At 39.8% G+C, this 20,463-nt stretch overlaps 1 protein-coding gene across 15 annotated transcripts in view; it reads left to right on the forward strand.

Moving 5' to 3' along the window:
• The window catches only part of CCDC141 (coiled-coil domain containing 141), a 259,530-nt gene that overhangs the window by 172,527 nt on the left and 66,540 nt on the right, over positions 1–20,463 (forward strand). For 14 of the 15 annotated variants that reach the window (XR_003793967.1, XR_003793968.1, XR_003793969.1 and 11 more), the window contains 4 exons: positions 1,564–1,736; positions 14,907–15,048; positions 17,544–17,663; positions 19,965–20,156. Coding sequence is in view for 12 of the 15 variants with exons in the window: in XM_029225422.1 (XP_029081255.1) it covers positions 1,564–1,736; positions 14,907–15,048; positions 17,544–17,663; positions 19,965–20,156 (627 nt within the window). In the remaining 3 variants the exon portion in view is untranslated. The remainder of the gene's footprint in view (positions 1–1,563; positions 1,737–14,906; positions 15,049–17,543; positions 17,664–19,964; positions 20,157–20,463) is intronic. The other variant, XM_029225421.1, reaches the window with a different exon arrangement.

A 20,463-nucleotide genomic window follows, 5' to 3' on the forward strand; every position in this document is an offset into this window, starting at 1 on the left:
GGGAAGGATTGGCAGTTTGGGATTAGCAGATGCAAACTATTGTATATAGCATGGATAAACAAGTTCTTACTATATACATAGGGAACTATATTCAATATCCTGTGATAAACCATATATATATATATATATAATTGAATCACTTTGCTGAACAGCAGAAATTGACACAACATTGTAAATCAACTATACTTCAATAAAGTTAAAAAAAATAACAACAACTCACTCCCTTCAAAGGTGGCCAGGTGCAGAGGTATGGGTGCTGTTACACAGGTCCACGGCTGTAGCCTCTACATTTGGCTTAAACTGTGTTCCCTCAGCATCAACCCAGCCTTGCTCCCCTCTCTGGTCTCTCTCAGTTCTCAGTGGTAGTCGACTCACGAGAACATTGCTCTCATTGTGGGGTCTTCCTAGTTGACCTGGTGGCCCCTGATGAGCTCACTGGCTTCCACTGTAACAACCCAGGAAGGCTAGGCTTCACGCCCCTGCTGATGGTGGCCCAGTCAAGCTTTCTGGGATAGGACTGTTCTTCAGAGTGGTGTGGAACACCCTGTAAGGTGGCTTCTTCCAGTACAGCCAGAGGGCAACGTGGCAAGAGCTCCCTTGCTGTTCATCTTCTCTTCAACTTACCTAACTCATCTCCTGCTCTCCAGGCCCAAGTTCACAGATGGGCTATCAAGAACCCATGAAGACCATGGCACTCTGATCTCTCTTTTCCTCATATTGCCACAGTCTTCTTTTACTGCTTTTATATCATATATTCCCCCTTCTTAATGCCAACTAGGCCTTAATGGCCAAAAGGATAGCTCCTCTCTACTCTGTGTTCATTCTATAAGCTTAATCCCCCATACCTGGTTGTTGATCTGCTAATAAAGGAAGAAAATAAAGAAATTCAAAAATCTTCTCTCAAGACAGTATCTTGGTTTACAAGGTGATGTTTCTTTTTGCATAATCCTGTTTTACATGTCAGAAGCTAAATATTACCTTGGTCTTAGTCTTTGCACTGTTTCAGAACCAAATTCCAATCTTCTCTATAGACAGATGGATGCCTTGGATGGAGCAGGCAGAAGATCTTTTACTCAGAAAGGCAAGGGACAAAAGTCCCAAAATTTTTTGAATACTTCCCCGTGGTGTTTCAGGTTCAAAGTGCAATTTATTGGGAATTTTTTTAAAAGAAGATTACAGAGATGTTCAGGTTATGAAAGTCTGCATAATATTTTTAAAACATCTCATCCGTTAGTTGTGTCCAGTACAGAATGTGCAAAAAATAAACCTGGCTCTCCAAATTTTATATAGTTATAACTGTGTTGTATAGGTACATTCTCAATGTAAACCATTTTGGTAATTTTATGGGGTTGACATTTATCTGTGCTGAACTAAACTATGATCAGTTTCCCTAAACGGAGCCTTAAAGCTACACAGCTATTTTCTAAGACTCAGATTGTTGTTTTTGGTTATGATCAAACCAATAAATTGAACAGGCTGGTTTAATCTCTAGTATTTTGTGTGCACATTGATGTAGACTTTAAAGTAGATGAGCAGAAAATGAAAGTATGTTTTCTTTGGCAGGCATTTGGTGTACTTGGAAGAGTTGAAGCTTACCTTAAGCTCCTTAAATCAGAGGGTTTAAGTCTGCCTGTCTTGGCAGCGAGGCATGAGGAATTACACAGAGAAATTAAAGACTGCACAGCTGATGCTTTGCAGGAGGGACAAGCCTTAATCAACCAACTAGCCTCCTGCAGGTAAGTGAAGTCTATTCCTCAGTGTGACAAGCTTTTTCACAGTTTCCACAGTCTGTTAAAAAATAAGTTGCATGATTTTTTGTCCCTACTTCTGATGTTTTACTGCATTATGACATGGCTTAAAAGTATCTATTGAATTTTGGTCAACAGTAATTCTGAACACAGCATTGCTCATCCAGAAGTGAGGCTATATTCTGACCTGAGGACCTGAAGATGCTAAAGCTTTCTTTCTGTGGGTTTCTGAGGAGGGAGGAGGGAAAGAACAAAAGAAGAGACAGAACTTTCCTTCTGTATACTTTTTATATCCTAGCATCTCCGTGGGATTTCTTCCTCCCTTTTAATTCGTAAGCCTTGAGTCTACTCTGTCCCTTTTTTCCTTTCTGGAAAAAATTAAGTTCTAGAATGCCCTTTAATTTATGAGCTTGATGGCTCATCAAGCAAAACCCTAAGTAAAAGATGACATTATTATTAATTAATAATAATTACATTTAAAAAAATTGAGAGCCCACCACATGCCTGGCACTGTCTCAACAGCTTTAGAAGCATTATCCCATTAATCCTCACAGCAACTCTACAAGGCATAGAATATACTATTAATGTTCTCTTTTTACAAGCAACTGAGACACAGAGAGGTTAAGTAACTTGCAAAAGGTCATGCAGCTGGCTAGTTAGTGGCAGAGCCAGGATTTGAATTCAAGTGCATGGATCCAGATTAATGGTCTAGTGCATCCTAGACCACCTGCTCTTAACCAGTGTGCTAGGGTGGGTTGTTTTTATGAGCACATTCAGTGAGTATATCAGTGTGATATACTCTGGTATATCTTAGAGATGGGTGGGAATGAGGAGAGAGAAGGACCTTGAGAAGCAGAAAGAGAATGCAGTGAGAACGTATGATCAAGAATAGGGATTGGAAGACAAAATGGAGATGATGGAACAGATACTGACTAGGAAGAAATGATGGCAGGGCTTATGTTTTGACAGAGAGAGACAAAAAAAATTCTGCAAATGGGGTAAGCCCTGTTTTTATCTTCCATATCCACAATCCCCTTGAAACTCAAAGACGTTCAATTTGAGGAACAATGAAATAGGTCAAATGTGGTAAAAATTATTTTATTTCTGTTTAAACCCTCATTCTGCTCTATTTTAGACATGCTTACAAGTGTTGATTTGGTAAATTTGGGTTTAGGGAATTTTCTTTTCAGAAGATAATCTGAGTCCAGACAGATACATTTAACCAGGGCTTGTGATGGTTGCTATGGGACCATGCAAAGTCAAGATCAGAAATAATCCAAGATATTCCAGCAGGAGCTAAAAAGCTGAGGCTATGAAAAGGGCAAATAATTCTCACCTTTGGAAAGCTAACAATAGCTGTAGTTACTAAGTTTCCCTACTTTGGCTCCGTGTCATGCATCAGGTAATGGTGTGTCCACTCGGCTCTAGGAGAACCAGTGTGCTCATGTCTGGCCCTATGGGTATGAGAGCTCCTTTCTCCCCTCCCCTGCTACAGGTCCAGTCTTCTAGAATGTATAAGAATCTTGGACCAGGCAGAAGATACCCTATGGGGTGCCTGGACTTGTTGTGCCTGGACTCAGTGTACCTGTTTGACGTTGATCTGAACCATGTGATGGTGGATTAAGTGGTGAGGTCCCCAGTTGTAATTGGTCTCATGTCAGTTTAGTAAGTAGGTCTCAAAGCACAGATACATACTATTTCTCTGTTCAGGCCACTCTTTACTTGTGGTGCTTTCCCTGACCTTAGGCAGTTTCCTTTCATGCGTGGGTGGATCAGGAAGCAGCCATAGACCCCTCCCCAGATCTGAAGATCTGTCACTGATACGCTGCCCCAGAAATTCTAGGTGCCTTGACCTCCCCTAAGTCTGATCTCTGTATCTTCAAAACAGTACATCCTTTGGACTCTGTTTTGTTCCACTTCCCTGAGCTTTGGTCTGGAAATTACCTCCCAGACAGCAGGCTGATGCAATCGTAAGGCTCACCTCATTCATTTCCCTTCTCTCAGGGATCACTGTCCTGTGCTACCTGTGCTTCAATGTCTGAGTTGTTTAAGGCATGAGGGTAAATCCAGTCCCTGCTTCTTGACCAGAAACTGAAGTTCCGTATTTAGTTTTGATGCTTAAGTCTTAAGAGTAGAAAAGCTGGTCACAAGTTATTACTGCTAAACTTTATCCTGTTTTTTCTAATCAGTAATGCTTTATTTTCAATACTTAAATATAAGAGAGTGCTTTTATTTTACATTACAGTCTATTTTCAGGATTCTAGTGATTCTTTTTGGCCATCCATTTTGTAATGGTCGACATGTTTGTTTACTTAGCTAGTCTCATTCTTTTTGCCTTCCTTGCTCCTTCTAGTCTTAAATTTTACATATATATTGTTTTTCAAAGGGACATCTATAGTTCTGTTCGTCAGGTTGCAGACTGAGTCTTAATAGAAGAAGTAATAGTTAGGGACCATTTCAAGAAACTTGAATTAATGGTAGGTAACTGGATTAAAAAAAGAAAAAATAGCAGTGTGATTTCTGTCAACATCCTAGATATATGAGCATTCATAGTAGTTCCAAGGTGTTTGGTTGCCCTGAGATTTCACAATATTTTACAAATCAATACTATTTCCGTTTTGCAGGAGGAACTGAAGGTAAAGTGCAATTGTTACTTGGCAAAGGACATTTTTGATTCAGAGGGTAGATGTAGAATAGAAATCCATTAGAAGCTGAATTGAAACACATTAGAATCTCAGTCGCAAACCAGAGCCACACATAGTCACTGACCTCAATCCCATGCATACCATTTGGGACCTGCTTCCCTTCCTCATCAAATGATTTATCTGTTCAACGACCTGGGTCACCGCCATGGGAGAGAGGCAGAAGGAGATTTCAAGTTGCAGCCACAGCTGGAGTGAAGGTGGAGTTTCGAATAATGACAATGGAAATAAACATAAATTCCACAGAGAAAAGTATGTGTTACTGAACATCACAATGGCTTCCTAAACTTCTGAATGCCAGCCACACTACTAGGACACAAAACACTAAAATTCCTACTATCAGACATTTGAAAACTGGTGTGGATAAGAAGCTTAGGACTTAGTATCAAAGGAGTTTTATTTCATGCATTCTGAGAGCCAAAGTAATGCCATGACTTTTAACTTCTCTGAACCTCAATTTCCTCATCGGTAAAATGGAAATATGCATTTTATAGAAGATGTTTTAATCAGATGCGATAACACCACTCTGGCATACAGAAAGCACCCGATAAATAATTGGTTCACTTGTTTATTTACCTTCTATACAAAGAGTTTTAAAAGCAAAATATTAAGAGTTACATGGTTGCTTCATATGACTACGGCAGAGTCAGCTGTACCAAATCATATTCATTTTCACTAACTGGGGAAGGTTATATTAGAAATAGAGCAGATAAACATTTATCTTGAGGTAATAAAGGTAAAATTTAGCACTGGGGCAGATAGGAATTTCAGAGACCCTTAGATCTAATTTTTTTCCAGTTAGTTAATAAAATAGGACTTCAGAAGTTCACATTTATCTAAGATGAAGCTTCCCAGTAAATCTGAGAACTTTGTAATTATTTTAGGAACAGATCCACACTGTTTTTCTAACCTGGAATCAAATACCTTTGAAATTGGAGCAGCCTCACAAGATAAATGATGGTTATTTACATGTTTCCTTGCCCTTCTATTTCCTCCCTAATGCTCAGGTGATAATTCTGAGTCATTGTTAAATTGTTTATTATCTTTTCAGAGTGTGATATCTGTGACATAACCTAAGTACACTTTAACATCAAAGGCATTTTAGCGCGTTCGTTTGCATTTAGTTATGATGCGAGTTACCTATCATGGGATCTGATAATGGTCAAACCAGGCTTACAGTGACGTTGAAAGCTCTGGATTCCGGCCCCCTCCCCTCCTCTTAGGCCTTGCTTGGCATCATCTCTGAGCACTGAGTGTAAAGGTAGCCCAAAGTTACCCTGCTGCCAAGCAGAATAATGCATTTATTAAGCCACAGGAAGCTGTGGTGATTGGAAGTGCTGGGTCGGAGACCTTGTGTGAGGGTGAAGTTTTCCATAATTGGGCAAAAACGAGGAACCTCCTTTGTTGTGTTCTCAGTGAGCTACCAATTCAGAACTCAAAAACAAGGAAACCATAAACAAAAGACAACCTATGAACTGGGAAAAAACGTTTGCAAATAATGAGATCAACAAGAGCTTAATTTCTAAAATATACAAACAGCTCATACAACTCGATAACAAAAAAACAAACAACCCAATCGAAAAATGGGCAGAAGACCTAGATAGACATTTCTCCAAAGAAGACATACAGATGGCCAACAGGCACATGAAAAGATGTTCAACATCGCTAATTATTAGAGAAATGCAAATCAAAACTCCAATTAGGTACCACCTCACACCATCCAGAATGGCCGTCATTTTAAAAGTCTACAAATAACAAATGCTGGAGAGGATGTGGAGAAAAGGGAAACCTCCTACACTGTTGGTGGGAATGTAAATTGGTGCAGCCACTATGGAGAACAGTATGGAGGTTCCTTAAAAAACTAAAAAAAAAAGCTACCATATGATCCAGAGTCTCACTCCTGGGCATATATCCAGATAAAACTATAATTCAAAAAGATAAAAAACTCAAAAACATAGAAACACCCACTAAAACCAGGCTACTTTATAAAGTATTCATTTGGCTTTTCCTGTCCCTAAAATTAATTCAAGATTTACAGGTAAACTTGCTTCAGCATTGACTCAATTTCTGTTCCTGCATAAAAGACTGTTCCAGTTCTTTTTTCTTTTTTTTTTTTTTTTTTGCGGTACGCGGCCCTCTCACTGTTGTGGCCTCTCCCGTTGCGGAGCACAGGCTCCGGACGCACAGGCTCAGCGGCCATGGCTCACGGGCCCAGCTGCTCCACGACATGTGGGATCTTCCCGGACCGGGGCACGAACCCGTGTCCCCTGCATCGGCAGGTGGACTCTCAACCACTGCGCCACCAGGGAAGCCCCTGTTCCAGTTTTTATTCTACCTTGTTGTGGTGAACTTAAGCTTATAAACCTCATCCTGACTGAATACTTTGCTTTCATATAACCTTAAGTATTGCCCTTTTGCTCTAACATTTATTGTTATTCATTTAATGTTGATTTTTCATATTTTACAGAGAAATAGAAACGGGGTAAGTTGGGATTTTGCATTCTCTGTTCACGATTTTCATTTATGTTGGCTACCACTACTTACCCTGTTTGATATTGTGAATGATAATGAACTTTAGACAGAGCATGGTTCATTCAGTCATTCATTTGCTCATTCCCAAAATATTATTGAGTGTCTTTGTAGATCAGGTGCTCCCAAGCATCTAATGTGATAGGTGAAGTCCCTGCCCTCATGCTGTTTATATTCTGGTGGGAAGAAGCAATCAACCAACAAATAAATCAACAGATGAGATGCACTTACACAGCAATGAGAACTATGAAAAAAATAAAAAGTGAAATGGGCTAGAGAGTGACTGTGGGGAGGGGACCATTTTAGACATTGTAGTCGGGGAAAGATTAAGGAGAGGAGCTACCATGCAAATGGCTGGGAGATGAGTGGACCTGGCAGAACAACAGCAAAGGTGTAGCAGAAAGAAGGACAGTGTGGCTGAGGAGAGCATGACAAGGGGAAAAGGCATAAGACAAGATAAAATAGTTAGGTGGGAGTTAGACTATGTCCAAGTGCTTGTTGGCAATAAAAGCAACGCTTGTGTGCTTTACCTACATTAACAAATTTTATCCTCAAGCCACCCTGTTATACAGATACTTCTATTACCATTGTCCCTGTTTTGCAGGTGTAGAAGCTGGGGCTCAGAGAGGTTCAAATAATTTACCTACTACCTGTCACACAGTGGTAAGGGGTGGAGTGATTGCAGGTCTGAGCTGCTCTGTTAGGTTGCTAGCTCTGTCTCCTTTCTTTCAACTTCAGTCATTAGCAAGGAGGCTGACCACTTAGTGAATGTGGATTTTTTTTTTCATTTTAACACACTTAAAATGTGCTGCATCTATCTTCTAATTTCAACTCAAGTCTCACCTTCCCTGCAAAGTTTTTCTTTCTTTCTGTTTATTTAAAACATTATTGAGCATCCATATGACATACCAGCACTGGGCTTCAAGGATAGTCAAAGATACATAAACCTGGCCCTGAGTCTTCAGAACCTTATTAACGGCCAGTAAGGGAATGACATGTCAAGGGAGTGTGATCTAGGTCTGAGGAAGCCCTTGGGACAGTGGGTGTTAGGGCCACATCTTCAGAGAAGAGAGACACAATCCCAAGCTCCTGTGACCAGGATGGGTCAAGTGAAGGAGTGAGACTTGAGAAGACCATTGTTGAATTTGATAATCCAAGATGGGTGAAGGGTCTACATGTTCCAGCCAGGATGAACCTAATCAATACCCACCACACAATAGTTTTTTAATTCCTTTGTATTTGTCAGCTCTATCTCACTTTTTCCTCTGTGGTGTTCTGACTCATTTCTTAGTTGTTTGACTTGTGACAGCATCATCTCCCCATCCAGACCATGACATCAACTTGAGGTCAGCCTTCAAGGTCAACCATGTAGGAAGCCTCTTTTATGCTCCTTATCTCAGTATTTACATGCTAGGTGACTTGATTTGAAATGTTAAGGGGCTGGTGTGGCATAAAGGAAAATTTATGTCATAGCAAAAATATTTTAAAAGATCTTACATGGAAAACAAACAAAAATAATCCCCACCCTCCAACAACATAAAACAAAACAAAGAAACAAAATCAGAAATCCCTTTGTATCAGAGTCATCTATTGTCACATTTTGTAGGAATTCTACCAAGCATTTAAGAACTTAAAATAACTTTTCTTAAAAAAGTTTGATGATATATTTAGATGGTAAATATCAGATACTGAAATTTAGGAAATTGCAAAGTTGAGTTATGACAGTGTTAACTCAGCCACTTTCCAAATATTTTCATGTTTGTATTAAGTTGTTCTCTTTAGGGGTTGAGTAAATGTCATAATTGCGATCTGAATCTGTTACCATTGTTAAGGCTTGTATAATTCTGAAACTCTTAGTATGGAATGCACCCAAAGTTTACCCTTTCTATTAAATGCAGGACTAATTCGATTAGGTTCTTGTAAAATATCTAGGAGTCACTCATTGCAATATGAATTTATTCATTTATGATACTGATGATGTGATGTGAAATAGCAAGGATCCCAGAGTAAGAAGGTCTGAAACTGCAGGGTCTACGGAGGAAGCCTGACTAAGGGGGCAGAAATCTGTGCCTTGGACAGCTGAGGGGGAGTACTCTCCAATGAGAGGGCTTAGAGAGGAAAGAACACCAGAAAGAAGAGAGGAAGAGATGTGAGTGGACAAATATATGAATAAACTGCTCATTACAGTGTTGTTTATAATAGTGCAAACCTGAAAACCACCTAAATATTTTCAGAAAATAGGAAACTGTTCCAATAGTTTAAGGGCAAGCACAGTATGGAATAATCTAAGCCAATATCAGAAGAGTGTTTTTGAGGAATATTCGAAGACGGAGAGTATCCTCACAATAAAATGTTAAGAGGATAAAGTAGGATCCAAATCACGTATATGGCATCTTACTAACTTTGGAGGGGAAGGGGTGGAAAGGACTGCCAAGGGAAAAACTTTTTGGAAGGAAATACATTAAAATGTATTTTTATATCTTCTAAGTTACCTCAAAAGAGAATATTTGTCTGGTTAGCTCTTACTGTGCCCCTTTTATGTGAGGATTTATGTCATCAATCAGGGAAAATGTTCAGCAATTTAAATATTGATTTTCTGTTTTTCTCTCTTTTCTCTCCTCCTGTAACTCCCAGTAGAAGAATGTTGGAGGCTCCCAGTCTGTCTTAGATGTCTGAACTATCTTTCATATTTTTCATTCCTCTATCTCTTCGCACTGCGTTCCCAATGAATCCCTCATATTGAGTTTTCTCTTTTGTTAATTTTCCCTTTGTTTTCAGCCATTGAATTCCTTTGTTTGTTTTCATAACTATACTGTTTTCATTTCTAGGATTCCTAACATTCTTTTTCCTATCCAATTTTGTTTTACTTCTGACTGCTTTTGCTTCAGAGTTTCTTGTTTCTTTATTATGGGTGCTCATTTTTCCTTTATCTTTCTGGTGATGTGAAACATATTTATAAACTCACTTTCAGATTGCTCTACTTATTTTCATTTCCGGTAGAGCACATTTAGCTCTTGATTGTTGAGTGTCTTTTCTTAGGATTCATTTTCCTCATGTGTTTTGAAATTTTAGATTGTCCTTCTGGATGGGAAGTGTTTGTTCTTCAGCTTTATTTTCCTTGCTTTGTTCTCTACTCTTTTTTTTTTTCCTCCTTAGCAGCTTTGCAATGACTTCCACCTGAACTCACAGGGTCTCCTGTCCAGAATCAGTCTTCTGCTATTTGATCAGGGTCACCCGAGCTCCCATAGAGCTACTGGGGCTCTCAGAGGTGCAGCCAGAAATCCAGGTTGGGGCACAGTCGGGGTTCCTGACTGCTCTGCTATGTCTGATTCCTTGGCTTCAGCAGCAGTGGGCTATGCGTTTTTCAAACTCCTTTTACAAGAGGGAGAATCGCATCCCTGTTACTGATTTCAGGGAGAATCCCAGCTATGGGACCTTTCATGTAGGACATGTTTTGTTCTCTCTGGCCTCATAGGAGTGGAACATGTGGGCATCTCTGCATGGATCTGGACCAGAACCCAGGAACCCTGTAGTTTCAGCCCCACTTACTACTTGCTGTTTCTTTATTGTCATGTGTATACAAGAGATACATGTGGGTGTGATATGTTTGGTGGGCAGTGATTCTCAATGTGTACAACTTAAGTCAGAAAAAAATTATTGTAAAAACATACATATCACTTCCACAGTTCGAATGGCACTTTTTCAAAGTAGGGATGAAAACTAGATGGTGGCGATTGTTTCCTCCAAAATAGAGATGATAAACATGAAGCGTTCCTGTCCAGAGATAAGGAAGATATTTTTTCCCATTTTCAAAGTATAATTTGTCCATAGACAGAAAGAAAAAAATGATCAGCTGATCCCTTCTGATGAGATAGAGTGAGCTGGCGCGTGCTTAGCATCTGGTTCAGCTGCTAATCCAGATGGGCTCCCGATAGTAATTTATGAAAGGTTTGAAAGCAACTTGCTGCTCTCAGGAAAGAATCATTAGAACACATTAACATTGGGATTTACTCTCTTCTCGCAGCCCTGGTTTGTAACAGATGCAAAGACAGGGCAACCGCTTCCATAGAGCAAATGTAACAGTCTATTTTTGAGCCAGAAGTCAATATGTCTCTGCTCTCTGGGAGGGGAAAAAAAAAATCAATCATTTTTCTTTCCCCCTTCCCTCCCCTCTCCTGGCTCAATGAATAGGGGAGAAAATACTCCCATGATGGAGTTTCTAACAAATGTCTAAAGAAACCTTCACAGTCTGTCACTCCAGAGTATCTGTGATGCTTGAAGAAGTCAAAGTCAATGTCAGGAATAATCTGATGTACCCCATGCTCATACTACAGGCAGGAACCATCTAATCCATTCATAGACAGGCAGCCCAAAGATCAAGCAGTATTTCCAGTGCAAGTTACAGAGCCACAGATCATTAGGCCTAGAAAGCTGGTCCACTGGTAGCTCCTCTCCCACCCCATCAGGCAGCACATGAGCAATGCAGCTTCATCAGAGTCAGAACAAAATGCCCGGGCACTCCCGTCAACCAAGTTTCTGTTATCCGTCCCCAGTTCTTGTCCCATCATTTATTTAATATTACTGTGAAGTAATAGGACTCATTTCTGGGTGGCTGATGGAATTCTATTAATTTATTTTCAGTTAATGTAAGAATTGCTGGCAGAGTGTGAGGTCATATTTTTCCTTTGATCAAACCATCCGCATTTCAGGCTCTGAGGAAATTGGCAATATGCGTGCTATCCATGTTTTAAAATGTTTTGGAATGTTCAGAACAAATGTCTGGAATCAGTGTTTCAAGTTTCCAACTGAAAATGATAGAATAGGGCTGGTTGTAAGCTGCAGACTAGGTTTTCACCAAGGAGGAATGGAGAGGGAGAGGCCCTGGGGTTAGGAGTGTGACAGATATACTCCAACTGGGAATCAGGTAGAAGGAAGGGATTAATGCCTGATCAGACAGAGATGATCTAGCTGAGGACAGAGGAAAATAGAAGCTGGCTAGGGTAAGCAAGATAATTGAGAACTTCTTGTACTAAGGATGCGGTCTAAGCCACAAATAAGAAGGGAATGCACATGGGACAGGCAATTCAGTCTGTCCCTATAAGGCTTGAAACAGTGGAGGGAAGTATCAGTCAACCTAACTATGAACCCTAAATCATCGAAGAAGAAATTGGGCAGTCTTTGGATAGCCTAAAACTTCTATAACCGGGCAAAGGGCAAAGTCATCTTTTTTTTTTTTTTGCGGTACGCGGGCCTCTCACTGTTGTGGCCTCTCCCGTTGCGGAGCACAGGCTCCGGACGCGCAGGCTCAGCGGCCATGGCTCACGGGCCCAGCCGCTCCGCGGCATGTGGGATCTTCCCGGACCGGGGCACGAACCCGTGTCCCCTGCATCGGCAGGCGGACTCTCAACCACTGTGCCACCAGGGAAGCCCGCAAAGTCATCTTTGTTTAAAAACAATTAGAAACCGTTACTAGTGACATTTTTAATGCAGTAACTATCTGTGCATATGTTCTTTTTCCTTAAATCTGTGTCTTGTCTTCCCTTAAATATTGATCAAAGTGTACTTTATTTAATTTGAAAATACGCATTGATCTGCTTCTTACAAGGCTATGTAGCTCAGGGCTACAGAGGATAAATGAATGAAAAGAATGTTGTATTTTCCCTTAATTTATAATGCAATAGATATACAGGATAAGACATAAATCACCACAAAATAAGACTAATCTCGTAGGTCACTGGAAAATTAAAAATGAATGATCCATCCAAAGACAGCAAGAGATCCTATTTGGCTCGTTGTGATTCATCTAAATTAAAATTGTGAGTTGCTAAAGAGCAATATTTTTACGGAAGGAATGCTTGATTTGTTTTTGTTTCCCCGTTTCCATTTTCTGTGCTGGAGGGGCCTTCAAGATGTGAATTTGAATAAGATATCGTGCCCCTCTAGTGGTCACTTTGCAAACTACAGACAGACATTTCATTACCTGGAGAAGCCAGCCAATTTCAGAAGAGCATGCCAGCCGGGCTAATCCTGTTTCCATCAACACTGAGTGCAAGGGAAAGTGAAATTTTAGAATACTCCCCCCCAACCCCCGTCATGTGTCATGGACCCAGAAAAGGTACTATGAGGTGGTAAAGAGTGTGGACTCTGGGATCAGATGAATAGGTTCAAATCCCAGCCCTGCCATTTAATAAATGTGACCTGGGCAAGTTACTGAGCATTTCTGTACCTCACTTTGCTCATCTGCAAAGCAGAGATAACAGTTATAGCCAGATCATCGGGTAGTTATGAGAATTAGAAGAGATTACTTAAAACATTAAAAATGGTTCCTTGTCACAGTAAGTGGATTATTTTTAGAAAATGTTTACCCATTTACTATGGCAAGCTTTATTCTCTGTACCTATTTTCCACAGTGCTTATTCACCTTTTCTTTTTTATTTATCTTTCTCATTCCAAATTTGCATGTTCTACAGAAAAATCATAACATATAGGACAACGGGGCTTTTAAGTGCCTTTTTAGCATGCAAAGTCTAAAATGTAGTTAAAATATGATTACTGTTACCAATATAATATTTTTACAGAATTTGTGGATATAAGTACAAGGATTATTTGCTAAACTCTCCTGATTTCTTGGTTATACTCTTCACTGTCTCTGAGTTATTAAAATGCGAAGCAAGTTGTTTCAAGTGTAATGACTGTGGGACCTTAGGCGTCAGGAATAAGATTTCCCCTCCAGTTAAACTTCTCTGGGACTCCGGTGGTCCCACAGGACACACTTGAATCCCATGTGCATTCAACAAGATTCTCAAGCCGCCTGATGACCTCTAAACTCTTTGGCAGCCTCATTGTCATTCCTGTGAAGTCCCGTTCCCTCTCAGGCAGTTGGGATCCTGCCCTCATTTCGTTACTAATTCAATTCATTTTTACAGAGTCATAAATTAATTTTTTGAGGTAAAACTACTGAAATCTATATCTTGTTCCAAGATCTTTTAAAGCTCTGGGTAATTAAATGTAAGAGTTATCAGCTCATCTTTATGAGTATTGGAAGGAAATGACTGATAGGAAATTAAAGACTTCAACTTCTTATATGCTGGGAGAGGCTCTATCTCAGGGGTAGGTTGAAAAACTTTAAAGTGCTCACTGGATCAGCAATGTCCTTTCATTGTCTTGCATTGCTAGTAAGCCTATGTTGGAAATGGTTAGGAAACTTGCTAATGTGTCTTTAGACCACAGCAAATGGGGTCCAACTCAAAGTTCATTTGTTGTTTTAAAGACATTTTCATTTTATGAGCTGTCATGTCACACTTTTCATTTTCTCATGAGGCCAGCACAGGTACAAAATGACAGTGTGAGGCTTGGTTTCTTTTTATGAACAAGTGCATCAGATTCCTCATTGTTGGTGATACCTTGGTTTTCACCTAATGATTACAGCCTTGAGCGTTCGTAAGTATCCAGAACAAGGACCTTAGTGTTACATAAATATTTTACCCTATTGGATCATTCAGTGTTTTGTTAATTGGCTGATCTACACTTCTATTCAAAGAGCATCTTTAGATAAATGAAGCTTTTAAATAACAGCCCCAGGAAAACTCTTGGCAAACATACTGTGTTTTTTGCCGTAAGCTTCTCAGAATATCTTAAAGAAATATTAAAAAGTGAACCTTTAGAAGAGAAGATTAGACCTGGTTACAAAAACCCATAACTCATCTTTTCCCTCGGGACTGACTGACTTAAACAAAACAACATAATTTGGTTTTGGTCTCTGCTGTACCAGGACTACAGCTTCTTAACTTCTATTATCCTAAAGCCTGAAGCTTAGTAACTTTTATCAAGTCATACTTATCATGAAAGGTTCATTTTCAAATGTTCCCTGTTCCTGGGGCCTCTCTATGAGGGTGGAGTGAACTAATAGCTGGCTTGTTCCATTCAGCTCTCGGGTGACCGGTGTCCATGAGATGATGGGATGCATCAAGAGGCGAGTTGATCATCTGACTGAACAGTGTTCAGCGCACAGGGAATTTGCTCTTAATAGACAGCAATTAACAGCCTCAGTGGAGGGCTATTTAAGAAAGGTAATTTCATAAAATGTGTCCTCCTTAAGCTACTATTTATTTCTTGGTTTGCATAAGTGTTTTTATTTTTAATTTTTCATTGAAGTATAGTTGACTTATGATATGTAAATTTCAGGTGTACAGCACAGCGATTCAGTTTTTTTTTTTTTTTGTGGTACGCGGGCCTCTCACTGCCGTGGCCTCTCCTGTTGCGGAGCACAAGCTCCGGATGCGCAGGCCCAGCGGCCATGGCTCACGGGCCCAGCCGCTCCGCGGCATGTGGGATCTTCCCGGCCCGGGGCACAAACCCGTGTCCCCTGCATCGGCAGGCAGACTCTCAACCACTGCGCCACCAGGGAAGCCCTCAGTTTTATATATATGTATATATACTCTTTTTCAGATTCTTTTCCATTAAAGGTTTTTACATAATGTGGAGTATAGTTCCCTGTGCTATAGAGTAGATCCTTGTTGGTTATCTATTTTATGCATAAGCTACTATTTAGATGCAGCTCCTTACCTGGTGATAATAGATGATGGTATGGGAACTGCAGCATGTGGGCACGGTGGGAGGATAGGGGTGTGTCTCCTTAGGATTCCCTTCATCCCACATTAGGCTTTATATTCAAACAGAATGAAGTTGTAATTCACTACTGCTCATCAACCATCCCTGCCCCAGGTTGCCAAAACTAGAAGTTGCATCCTCCCTGCCTCCCAGCCCAGAACATGTTTACACAAAGGCAGTTCTCACTTTGCACAGAACTGTGTTAATTGAACCATGTGTATATTGTGATTGTGTCCTCTTTGATTTACATGATTCTGTGCATGATTCCAATATGCACATTTTGGTTAACATGGCACCACACAACACAAGAACAGCAGGTAGATACCAAAAATGATGAGTTTTAGGGGTTCCAGGAATAAATTGCCATTATCATAATTTATTGAACCAAGACAATGCAAAGGACATGGCCACTCTGAATAAAACCATATGTGTGAAAATCCTTTCTACAAAGTGAATATAGTGGTTTGAAGAATTTTATTTCCCATTTTCAAAGAGGAATAAAACCAGGCAGCTACTATTTGACTAAATAAAAAATTACTTGCCTGGGGGCTTCCCTGGTGGCGCAGTGGTTAAGAATCCACCTGCCAATGCAGAGGACACGGGTTCAAGCCCTGGTCTGGGTAGATCCCGCATGCGTCGGAGCAACTAAGCCTGTGAACCACAACTACTGAGCCCTTGTGCCACAACTACTGAAGCCCATGAGCCTAGAGCCTATCCTGCACAAGAGAAGCCACAATAATGAGAAGCCCGCGCACCGCAATGAAGAGTAGCCCCTGCTCGCTGCAACTAGAGAAAGCCCACGCGCAGCAACGAAGACCCCAGGCAGCCAAAAATAAATAATAAATAAAATAAATAAATTTAAAAGAAAATTACTTGTCTGTAGATGGGGTTATAGCAAAAACTAGTAATGTCTCAATTACATTAATGCTAATGAACCATGTTGTAAAGTCTGGGTCTCAAATTTTCAATGATGTTTTTTCATTTGCTACAATGGACTTATATACCTGACTTACACAAGTAGAATTAATAGACTTCACAGGAGAGGTCATTAAATAACCAAGTCTCTATCTAAATTGGCTCCTCGCCTGTTTTTGATCCAGAGATGGGAATTTGAACCTTGTTCTGATGCCTGGGTCCAGGGAGATTACAAACATGGCGGCAGCTGTAGTGCTGCATTCTCTGGAGCTTGAGATTCAAGCGAATTTGGTGGTGGTGGAAAACACAGTAGAAACTCAAACAGCTGCTGTTGCTTGTGTGGCTACTGCCAAGTCAGAGCCAATTTGACTTTGGGAAGTATGAACTCTAGTCAGAGCAAGGCAGTAACTTGAATTGAATAGAACCCCTTAAAGCTCACTGTATTCACTAATTCATGTGTATTGAAGATCAAATCATAATCCCCCACGTTCATCATTAAATGCCTAAGCGTGTTTCTGTGTTTTGTTATTACATGTACAGCATGTGGTGCTGTCCCGGGGCCCCTCAGCCCTAAATATAGTAATCCATAAAGTGATCTAATACCTATGCTGGACCTCTGCTTCAAAATATACCTGTAAATCGGGCCCCTTTCAGTGTACAGTGTATGATCATGACTTAATGCACCAGAAAAATTCATTTCTATTGATGTGTTGACAAGTGAATTATCCTTTCTACGTAATATAGATAATAAATTCTTAGAGAATGTGGATTATTGCCTACATCTCATCGCTGTTAATAAAAGAAATATCTGTAAACATATATCCTCTATTGGTGAGTCAGTAGTATTACCTCATATGAAGAGCAGCATTATGAATTTAAGTAAGAAATACTGAAATATTAAACTATTTTTAGATTAAAATTGATATACATTTAAAGTATAATGGGAATGTAGAGAGTAATATTTATCTCCTCTACACATATGCATACATATATGCCAATATATATTACTAAGGGTGCAATATATTCTTTATTCCTAAAGGTGGAAATGTCCATTCAGAAAATCAGCCCAGTAATTTCTAATGCAATGGATGTCGGTTCCAGCCTTTCTGAATCAGAGAAGATTTTGAGTACATATCTGGAACTAGATAAACAAGCTAAGGTAAATAAAATGAGTTATTATTATGGTTATGGTTTTGTAAATATGACTTTTCTTTATTTTCAGTAGCTATAAAACTTAATCCTAACTCCCTTGAGGGCTGCAATTCTAAATTAGTCTTCTGGCAGATAATGACTTAAAAACAGCTACCATTATGTGTATCTAAAGTATATTTACAGGTGCATTTATTAGGGCGTTTGAGCTCACGGAAGCTCAGCATTATAGCCTGGTGCTAAACACTCATTTGGCCCTCTTTCCTAGCCTAGGAGATGTTAGCAGCTCCTTGAGGCTGGGAGAGCGCCTCTTCAAGGCTATTTGTGATTTTCTGCTAGAGTAAGTTGCAAGAGAAAATTACCAAGAGCAACATGCATCAGTGCTAGATTCCAGGAGGCAAAAAAATCACAATGTTGTTTGCACACCCAATGTTTAGAGACAGAAACTGCGCCCTCCTCTGCCTGGCACCTTCTCTAGCACCCTCTCACCCCTTTCACATGGGACTTAGGTTCAGACATTCCTGCTAGCAGCTCCAAACCTTCATGAAGTCCCTGCCTGCCCCAGCAGGTGGTTAGGAAGGTGAGGCAAGTGCCCAGGTCTCTAGGAAACAGCCTCGCTATTCAATCATTTCTTTTTTTTTAATTTAATTTTTATTTTATATTGGGCTACAGTTGATTTACAGTGTTGTCTTAGTTTCAGGTATACAGCAAAGTGATTCAGTTATACGTATACATATATCCATTCTTTCTCAGATTCTTTTTCCATATAGGTATTACAGAATATTGAGTAGAATTCCCTGTGCTATACAGTAGGTCCTTCTTGATTATCTATTTTATATATAGTAGTGCATATATGTTAATCCAAAACTCCTAATTTATCCAAGAGTCTCCTTCACAGACAGCACTGCCACCTGAAACTCACAGATGAACCAATTATTAATGGGCTGTTTTTAATTCATTTTTTAAAATGTCTAAAATGAAATGCATGCCTGAACTCAAGTTCATTTTTTTAAAAAAGAAAGCCTCATATATTTTATTTAGAGAAGTACCTTTTTCTTTTTTTATAAATTTCTTTATTTATTTATTTTTGGCTGCGTTGGGTCTTTGTTGTTGTGCACGGGCTTTCTCTAGTTGCAGTGGGCGGAGGCTACTCTTCGTTGCGGTGTGCGGGCCTCTCATTGCAGTGGCTTCTTTGTTGCAGGGCACGGGCTCTAGGAGCAAGGGCTTCAGTAGTTGTGGCATGCAGGCTCAGTAGTTGTGGCGCACGGGCTTAGTTGCTCTGTGGCATGTGGGATCTTCCCGGACCAGGGATCAAACCCGTGTCCCCTGCATTGGCAGGCAGATTCTTAACCACTGCGCCACCAGGGAAGTCCCTTCATTTTTTTATTTAAAAAATTTTAGAGGGAAGGAGGAAATTTCAAGGGGAGAAACTCCTCCACTTCCTCCTTCCAGAGGGCTCTCTGGGAGCAGCTCCTGTAAATTAAAATTACCTCCATTCAGTAGAGTACCTGGGAAGCATATTAAATACAAGTAGGAGAGCAATCCCTCCTTGCTCTAAATGAGAGTGGAGCGTCTGTCTTTCATGTTTGCTTGAATCCTAGCTTGGTCTCACGTGAAATTTTACACAGCTCTGCGGCAGTTGTGTAAATAGTGCCTACAATACCTACTCGTCCATTGAATCAGTGGTTAGATTTCACGTGCCAAAAATTGCACTCAAAAGAAGACATAGGAGAGCAACCCTAGCAAGTCAAATTCACTGACTCTTTAGGTTATTCACACCTCATCTGTACCATTTTCCCTACACTTATTTAAAAACTGTTGTAGGTGGAGACTTTAAGAAGACTGCATACTTGATATGGCATTTTTTTGTAAATCAAAAAATGAGTGAACAATTTCTTTAAACTTGTCATCTCTTATATAACAAAATTAGTTTAAGAATTTTCTAGAGCTACTGGTAAATTTCATAAAGCAATCATCATGTATAATTATTTTATTTAAATTATTTTAAACATTTCTGCCAATGTGTTTTACAACCTTTCTTACTAAACAAACTTTCTTCTATTTGTGGCACAGAAAATAGAATGTTCTAAATAAGACGTATAGGTGATAGACTGAAAGAATAATTTGAGGTCGTTTTCATTTTAAGGTGCCTTTTCTTTTCGAATTTTAAAATATGTGCCTTTTTCATTGAGGAGAGTTTTGGTACAAGTTCAATTAATAATTGTAATAGATGGCTGTACAGAAGGTATTGGAATGTGAGTGTTCATGATTCCCCTGTCAGCTTCTGACCTCCTGTGCCTTGTTTTTATAGGAGACATCACATGAATCAGAAGCAGCTGCAAAACTCTTGACAGAGAAAAATGATTTTGAACCTGATGAAGTGGCATCGCTTTCTTCTAAAGCTAAGTGGCTAGAGGAAGAATTAAACATACTTGGCCAAAGCCTCAGCTCCAGGTCACAAGTCCTGCAAACTTATGTGGCATTTCTAAAGTCATCAGAGGAGGTACGGTACCTATGGGCTGACCTCTTTGACAGAATGGCCTCTGCCCATCTTCCTGCTTTCTAAGGGGATAGAACCCTTGTGGATCGTTCCAGATCCTCCACCCCAGTGCACATACTCACTTATAGCTCCTTTATTCTCCAAGGCACCATACACAGGCTCAAAGAGTAAGTTATTTTACTAAAAACATAATACAAGTGTGTATGTGTAGATACAGACAAATAAGCAAGGTGGCTGTGTTGAAACCCTTTTTACTATGGCCTGCAAATAAATAAATAAATAAATAAATATATATATATATATATATATA

This window comes from Monodon monoceros, unplaced genomic scaffold, assembly GCF_005190385.1.
Source record: "Monodon monoceros isolate NGI ecotype Baffin Bay Population unplaced genomic scaffold, NGI_Narwhal_1 Super_Scaffold_16, whole genome shotgun sequence".
In the NCBI taxonomy this organism is placed as follows: Eukaryota; Metazoa; Chordata; class Mammalia; order Artiodactyla; family Monodontidae; genus Monodon; species Monodon monoceros.